The sequence below is a fragment of the Euwallacea similis genome, chromosome 19 (genome assembly GCF_039881205.1).
Source record: "Euwallacea similis isolate ESF13 chromosome 19, ESF131.1, whole genome shotgun sequence".
Lineage (NCBI taxonomy): Eukaryota > Metazoa > Arthropoda > Insecta > Coleoptera > Curculionidae > Euwallacea > Euwallacea similis.
The window spans coordinates 810,007-818,845 of NC_089627.1; the positions used below are offsets into that span (position 1 = coordinate 810,007).

General features: G+C 38.2%; 1 protein-coding gene across 1 annotated transcript; it reads left to right on the forward strand.

The window, feature by feature from the left end:
- Positions 1–849: 849 nt before the first annotated feature.
- Positions 850–2,464, forward strand: LOC136415273 (5-hydroxytryptamine receptor 2C-like). Its single transcript, XM_066399793.1, has 4 exons — positions 850–1,120; positions 1,595–1,822; positions 1,885–2,107; positions 2,164–2,464. Exons 1-4 carry the CDS (start codon positions 850–852, stop codon positions 2,462–2,464), a joined length of 1,023 nt encoding a protein of 340 aa, XP_066255890.1.
- Positions 2,465–8,839: the final 6,375 nt, after the last annotated feature.

Consider the following 8,839-nt stretch of genomic DNA (forward strand, 5'->3'; position numbering starts at 1 on the left):
AAATTTCATCTCCACCATTTTGTCAGATTTCTCTAAGATGTACTGTTTTATAGCGATTCATGATGTATTATATAAAGTTTTATGGCATTATCTCTAATAGATATATCGCAATGTAATATCTGGTTCATCAGATCAATGCGGTTCATGAGATCCTGAGCGATCGCGAGCCCTCTTTACGCAGACGATTTTTGTCCCATCTTAGCTCTTGCAATAAATTGCCAAACTTTTTCTCTAAATAATTTTGGGAGAGCCTATGTACTCCTCTGACTTTCTTTCCCATTTACCCATTCTAAGAAGAAAAGCCTAATTAATCTAAAATTCAATTAGAGACTTGATTATGCTTGCTGCAGAGAACACTTGAATGAGATTAGGGACATGGGAATAACGGGGATAGAGCTTGTAGGGACATTCGTTTCTCATTTATACTTTATGTATCGGGTTCAAGAGATGAACTGTGAGCAAGTGATATGTGCTCTATGAAGCACTGAAATGCAATGAATTTCATTACCATTCCGTTACATATGTGTATGTGGTATAATCTGTAACTACCTGCGATTTTTATCTGTATTTGCGATATCAAGCTCTTCCATCTACATTACGGGTTTTTACATATTAAAGATGACACAACAAGGATTGAAGAGTTACGTGACCGTAAAGGCAATCATGCAAAGTAGCCGTGTGCTTTGTTCTCTTACATTATTAAAATTCCTATAGTACTATACGATTATAATAATACGCGAAAGTTGATAATCCGTCTAATTAGGAAAACAAGTTTCTTCGGAATTTTCTAAGGTAGGCATGGCTAAACACATCAGTTTTATCGTCGGTTTTGCTTGATAAACACACAAAATGTCGGGAAATAGTACTTGGGCTTCGGATCCTACTGCCTCAATTCACACGACCGCTACTAATTTAGCAGTTAAACACCAAACTCTTAATCCGTTCTTCACCTTGATAATTGTGCTAGTGGGAGCGATAGGAAATTTTCTAATTTGCATGGCGATACTTCTAGACAAGAGGCTTCAATCTGTTACCAACTACTATCTTTTCAGTCTGTCTATTGCTGACTTTCTGATGAGTGTCGTTATTATTCCCATTAGGTATCTGTTGCTCTATAATGGTAAGTTATAGCTGTAGCTGTGAAAATAATTTGGGCTACACACCGGGCTATGCATGCAACGTGAGCTAGGCAGTAAATAATATTTGGAGACAAAATGGTGAACGTACATTTCATTTCATCGAGTGCTCGTACAAAGTAGCACCCATCAGAGAAACATTTGTGCATTTTTATTGCATACCTCGAGTTGCATGGCTAACGTCTCATGCACCTTCGGGCTTATATTTGCCATAGTTTTTCTAATACAAAACTGCTCGTTTGCTTAGAAACCTAAAATAAACAAAAAACACACACAAAACTGACAAAAACGTCCATACATTCTAATTCATATACGTATTTAGCATATCGATTAGAATGAATACTATGAATAAATAACATAAATGAATAGTATGAGTAAATAGCATAAATGAATAGTATGAATAATAGTGTTAATAATAGTATTAATAGTAGTGAAAATTAACTCAGGTATATTTTCAGAATTAAATCCTTCCACCTATTTCTTGTGCCACCTGTACCTAGCCGGAGATCACTTTCTGCTAACAGCTTCAGCTCTACATATCTGCACCATAAGTCTGGAAAGATACCTTGCTATAAAGGATCCTTTGGGAAAAGTCCGGCTAAGCACTGGCTCCTTAACCATACGCATCGTTTTGCTATGGTTGGTATCAGGTATGCTTATCGCAACCCCATTTGGTATAACAATTGGTGAGTGTGCTTGCTATATGACGCAATGCAGCGCTATTTGCTTGAATGCAAAACTTTTCCAGTTCTTTACGGCCCGAAGGAGGACGGCGATTACCACTGTAGTAATTTAAAATATTTTCAGTTAGTTACCATCACACAAATTACAGTAATCTTACTCGCTGTAGTAATCGTTTTTTATACTTTCATAAGAACAGTGGTAATTCTGCATAATTTGGGTAATGAACAGCGGCGGCGCAGGGAAGGGAGTAGAAATGGAATTATTAGGTCAATTCCCACGATCACTAAGTAAGAACTTCTGAAATCTCAATTAAAGCTACATAAATTGGTAAATTTGGTTTTAGAAGCAGCAGCAGCAAGCGTCTACTAGATGACACCGAAAAAAAGGCCCTAATAGTGGTTTGGCTTTTATCGTTCGCGTTTATTATCGCCGTTTTGCCAGTCACCATCGTGTTGTTAATCTATGTGATCGTTGGTGAATTATACGATAATACGGCCGAAATAATGTTAATTGTAGCGTCCTACATGTATCACATATACACAGTGACTGATCCCATTATTTACATCATTTTTATCAAGAGATTTAGGGATAATTTCAAGAACATTTTGCTGCTCAAATTCGGAACATTTAAGTGCTGCAAGTAAGCGATAGGCGAGTTAAGTCGATTTATGTTACACAGCGGAACTACTGCAAAATATTGTATGCTACATGTATCATATTTACGTTCTCACTAATCACGTTATTTATGTCATTTGTGTCACGAGATTTAGGAATAATTTCAAGAATATTTTGCTGTTCAAATATGGGCCATTTAAGTGCTGCAAATAAGCGATCGGTGAGTCAGATGAATTTAAGTTACACAGCGGAAGTAATGCTAATTGTAGTGTCTGACATGTGTCATATTTTTACGGTTACTAATCACGTAATTTATGTCATTTCTGTCAAGCGACTTAATTACTTACAGATTACTTTAGATTATTCATAGATTATGGCTACTTATGGAGGACCATGTTATTCTAGGCGAGAACCGTTGTCACTTCAAATTTCCCAGCGAATTAATAATTTAATTACCATTAAACAAATTAAAGGACTAATTTTTAATTTAACTGATGATAGGACTTGTCATCCTTTTAATGCAAGTTAGCATAATGAAATTAAGAAGTTGGGAGACTGGTTACTCTAAATTGATTGCAAAATTACTGAAAATCATAGCTTGACCTACGGACGAATTAACCCTTATTTCCTTTTACTGAAGAGTATATTCAAGAGATCCTTCCACTCAAGGTTGTTTGCAATAATGTAATGAATGTGTAACTCTTAGCATATGGTAGGGGATAGTGCTCGTTTGGGCCGATGAGAAAAAGATATTTTTCATAGGACCTGTGAGCCACATTTTTTGCTCTCAGGTACTCACAGAAATACAGATGCAATAGAATATCCTAAAATCTGGAAGTTTAATACATTCTACAGTGAACCCAGGAACAAAGTAAATTGAGCATTATAAGCACCACGTTTGGAAAATTGTTTAAATATTACTGACCCTCCTTTACGACTGAAGGAACGCACTTTCCCTAATAAACTCAATGAAAATTATTTGGAAATAACGTGGAAAGCATGGGGAAATGTAGGAAATTGCAGCACTCGCAAGTTTCCCCTACCCCCACAGAAGTGCTGCGCGTGGGCCATTCCCTAAAGTAGGCAAATTTTCTGAATAGCCCTCACTAGGTGCTCTACCAAGCGCAACAAAATTCACTGCAAAATATACAAATTTTTCGCCCCTTAAACAAGTTCAATACGTACAGTCACCTCCCCCCAAACCAAATAAAATATTATTTCAATAGCCTGCATTTTTGAGAATGACCCATCGGTACTTCTTTCGTTCAAGAGACCAACCAAGCCCTCGTATTGGCTGCTTTGCTATACAGGGACTATAAACCATTTGTCGTGCAGGCACCGTGTTTCAGTTCAATTTCAGCTGAAGTTTAGTAGTGTTGAAGTACTACCCAACGTCCAGGCTGGGTACTTCAAACAGACTAAAATCGTGTCGCGAATCGGGCCATGCATGCCTAAATCAGAGTGACTCCAAATGAAAAATTTTAACAGAAAACTGCAAGACGTGTCGTGTACCTGGTACTGCCATAAAGAATGGTGATTTCTTCGAGTGATCGTGCTCACTGTTTGGATGGTAATGTTGGTGCTTCAAAGGTGCTAGAGCTTATTGGAACATCCTGTAGGTAGGTGTCGATATTTTCTGTTATAAGTGCATCGCTGGTGAGACAAAAATTGGTGATTCACTCTCTGTTCTTGAGGGGTCATTTACATAACAACTGTTTTTAGGAGCAATCAAAGCACCAAAACCAGTTTTAATTAAAACTGGGTTAATTGAACTTGAAACAGTTTCTTACGTGTTTTTCTATTGTAATTGATTTGTTAACGCGATATTGACAATGACCATAAACGAACCGAGATGCTGAGATTAGCTCCCCACTTCACATAAAATGGGCTTAAGTTTTCCTGAAATGGTTCTTGGTACTCCTTACATGCCAGTGGAATTACCAACTGCGTGGTAAATAAGGCTTGTCAAGTACTAATTAACAGTGGGTAAACTAACTGCTGGTACCTGCAAAGCGTTATTTTTATCTAAGAGTGCCTGTGAGGAAATCCCCTAGCTAAGCAGCCTTGAGGAAATCCAGGTAAAGCCCGACACAGTCGAGTTAAAAGAGGCCTTTAATGTTGTATAACCAATTGAATAACGTCCGACCTAGAACATCTTGTGAAACTATCGCACTTTCACCCAACAAGGATATAGAGCAGAAGAATAATAAACACGTTTAACTTATTTTAGGACTAAGAAGTGCAGGTTGCGTGTGCATAATCTAAGGATGAATTGTTTACTTTTATGCAATAAGACTGCGAGACATGATGGTAATTTTCCCAAATATTTCTGAGATTTCTGAAGGCGCGTGTTTCATTTTGCATAAGAGATTGTGCTGAAACGGCATCAGAATTGGTCAGATATTTTAAGCTCCATTTACGAGTTTATGGAAATTCTGAGAGACGCTCGGAGATTTTGGTAGTTGGTAATTCTTACTAAAATGACGGACTATCGCAAATCGGAAACGAGATTCTGATCGTTCTAGACGGATGCTACCGATGTGAGAATTTTTTTGATTTTGTGTAATTTCTGCCTTCATATGGGAATGTTTTCCAAATGTCTGAGGATTGTTTTCGCTATGTTTGGGACGCTAAAACTTGACTAAAATTCAGCTTTTGCCGATCACACGAACCTATTCCATAATATACTTTTCCATAGTTATTTCCATGGTTTTCCGAACAGTTTGGCTCTCCATGGAACCATTCTTGAACTTGTCTTCAGGGCTAATACCAAATCGACTGGCGTTCTGTGTCTATGGCTAGAATGGTAATTGAGGCACTCCTGAGAATTAGCGAGTTTTCAGCGTGATCGTTCGCAGATGATCTTTGCGTTCACCAACTGTCAAGAAAGGGTACACTTTCGCTTTCATCCTTTGTTGTTTTGCTGATTGTGCGGCCCGGTCAGTGTGTCTCTGGATAGTAAACATGTAAGTCAATGTCCACTGATAAACGTGGGAGATGATATAAAATTCTCGAAGCGAGACCAAGGCCGAAAAATCAATCAATTGTTAACATGCAACTCTTCGATTCGCGGGAAATTGTCGCAAAATTAGTTTTCTTTATTTAGTTTATTAATTAGGCCTGTCGTCCTGTCTGTCCCGGCGCGTGATGTGAAGCGTAATTTAATTTTTGATGGTTTTAACGACCTTAATTTGCGACCAATGACTAGAGCGATTGGTCCTTTTGGTTGGTCCTCCGGTGATCTGGTCATCTCGCGACTCCCACCTTCAGAAGAAATATTCAGCAGTGAGTCTTAGGTCAGCTCCTTTCTGATGGCCCCCGTAAACCGTTTGCGTAAATAGCTTAAAAACTGCCAGAAACGGAATGCTTCAATGTGAGATCCAAGATGTACCAATCATCTATGTGAATTTTCGTGGAGAGTGAGGACTTTATTTCTTCAGTAATAGTGGTGTTGTCTGATTGCCATATAGATTTCGAGCCAAATGAAGCATTTTTCTGTCTCTAAATAGTGCTTGAGCTTCATGGACGGCTTTATAAGATTCTTATGTTTTGAAGCTTCTGAGTATCCAGTATAGACCTTTAACATGGCCGTTTTGCTTAATATTACCTTCGCTTATTCAGACTTCACTCCTAGGAGGTAATTCAGCCGTGGGCTGCTCAGGAGGCAAGCGTTGGAGGCAGCAGCAGAGATTTTTCCAGAAAAAGAAGGTATTTGTCTAATCAATTTTCAGCTGAGCAAATAAGTACAGAAATGCGTAATCTGAATTGCGAGCATATTTAAATTACGCACACAAGCCCGGATATATAGCAATCACTGCTATTGCGTTAGTTCCTGAAGTACTTTATCATTATTATTATAGCAAAACAATAACTTCGGTAATAACAACGCTTTATTGCGAAGCCCGAAAAATCCCTATAGGAAACGCGTTTTGTTATAAATGATAGGCGGACAAGCAACATTTCGCTACCCTGCTCGATTTGCGACATTTCGTGATAATTGCTACCCTAATCAAGTCCCCATACTTCCTGATTGGGCAATAGCACTGCCCTGAGACGTCTCATTAATAATTGCCTTTGTTTCTTCGTCTAGTATCAGTTTCCGCTTGCAAATTTCTCGGTAGTACCGGTTTTATGTAGGTCCAGCTATTTATAGCTGCAGCGTCGTAACACCAATTGATAATCATTAATTAATAAATAAATAGGAATTTGTATTTTTGTGCGTGTTTGAAGACGAAATAACCGGTAGGCCTCCGAGTTCGTCAGATTTTGTTCCTGGTGCAATTCGTTTTCAAGCATTGCTGAGCCATCTCCCGGCCTTGACTGCAACTTAATTAAGAACAGTTAAAAGACCTCTTACCACATTACTCATTAAAAATAGCACGATAATAGTTCGTAATCACAAAAAAAGGTGATTTAATTTCAACGGCGGCAACGAAATCAGGGGGATTTCTTTGTTGCGCTTTCGGAGCAGGCGCCATTTTCAATGTCATCTGTTAATTAGAAAACCAAAGAATCTAATTATAGTTTTGTAATTTTAGATAAACTCTGAGGTTGCAGTCGAAATAATGTCTGATTTAAAGGTTCGGGTCGCGAATAACGGTTGCATTGAGCGGCAAAGTCCTAGAGTGGAAATCGTGCAAATAATGCGGTTTGCGTTCCACTTTTTAAATTCGAAAGGGAAAGCAAAGTGATTTTTTTCTCTTTCCCTGAATTGTGGTCATTGATTGCGATATTTTGAAAATAGTCACTCGGCCCAAAATTATTGTACGTATAGCACTTCGACCCCGTGTAAAGCAAATGATCTAGAAGTGTAAAGAATGACGCCATATATAACTCTGATCATATCAGGGCTATTGGGAATGGTGAAACGAGGAGTATCAGGTGCAAAACATAGTATGTAGTAATGTCCTTTCTTTTGAGTAATTTCAGGAAGAAAATTGTGATGTCATTAGTATGCACTTTTATCAATAATTTAATGATAAAAGCACTAAATATATTTGCGTGGACTAGCTTAATTTCGTTAATAAGCGATCCAATTTGCAATATTAATTAACATAAAGGAAATTTGCACCCGAAACGAGCAAGTTAATTTAGCAAATGAATAAAGCATTAACTGAAAGGTTAACAAATTAGATAAAACGATTTATGTAACGCGATACGGGTACACGCATTCGCCCCAGGGTCGGTCAGCCTTATTTCAAACAATGAACAATAGGTCTTGTTTTTGCGCGGATTGGTCTATAACGGGGTTGAATAACTTTCTTCACTTTATTATATGGATAAATAAATATTAACGCGAATTATCAATAAAAATTTTCTTCAACCGTAAAAACCTGCTGCCACTCATTTTGACCGTCACCCCGTCGTCTTTGAACCTTCCAAATTGGTTTCGTTGGTTCGTGGGGTCAAATATGAATATTTTAATTTTGTCGAGCTTATTAGGAATTCATTACACTTTTGATTATCCAGAACAGGATACAACTACCTTGACCGTACCGATTGACCTCCCCCTTGACCCAGAAACCAAATTGTTCCTTCTTAAACGATTACAAGTAGTATATTTTTACGCGATCTTGCGATAAAAAGTTGATTCGGTGGTAATTGAAAGGCGCATTCTGATGACGTCTACCGTTTTTTCACATGCAACGGAACATGGTTAAAATCTTGACGGAACGCAACCTGAAAATCAAATTTTGACGTTTCCGCAGTCTTCAGCTTTTGATCATTTTCCGTTAGATGCGACTACAAATAATCACGTGAATGCTCTACATTACGAACTCTTGCATGCTTCACATTAAGAGCGAATTCAGTGATTTGAGGGTTTGGGGGCAATATTGCATAATATGATGGATGGATTTCTTAGGGTGGTCCTCCTGGGGCTCGATCGCCTAAGAAGTTCATCCTTCTGCTACAGTTTCCGGTCGCGATAACCACCACGTTTAGTACATTTCAACCACAATCGGCTTAATTGTCATTCATTCAGCGCTTTCCACGTTCCACCTGCAGACAATAAATTGTTCAAAGCGCGTTTTGTCGCTTTGCGCCAATTCCGAGCCATAAACGCATAAAGTATAGACTTGAAAAATACAAATCCAATTAATGTTTAATTGATGAGTTGAACACTTTGTTGAACATGTCGCAATATCAACGCCACGGGTCTGATGGCGTCAAGGCCGGTATGAACCCTCATTACCATCAAAACTGTACAAAAAAGAATGAAAATAACAGTTTCCACTTCTAGTAATTCGAACTAATTATTAATCCGCTTCCTCAATTGTGCAAACATGCCGTCTAGTGAAGCGTCTCGAGCAAACAAGTAGGTATATCTGGGATATTGATTTTCCTGGTTTTTGTTGCTCAGCAATGAACTTGAAACTCAGTAATAAACTATTGCGTTTTTATTG

Coding starts and splice junctions, on each gene's coding strand:
- LOC136415273 (XM_066399793.1), top strand. CDS start 850: ATGTCGGGAAATAGTACTTGGGCTTCGGATCCTACTGCCTCAATTCAC. Junction 1,823..1,884: donor CCCATTTGGTATAACAATTG/GTGAGTGTGCTT, acceptor AAACTTTTCCAG/TTCTTTACGGCCCGAAGGAG. Junction 2,108..2,163: donor TCAATTCCCACGATCACTAA/GTAAGAACTTCT, acceptor ATTTGGTTTTAG/AAGCAGCAGCAGCAAGCGTC.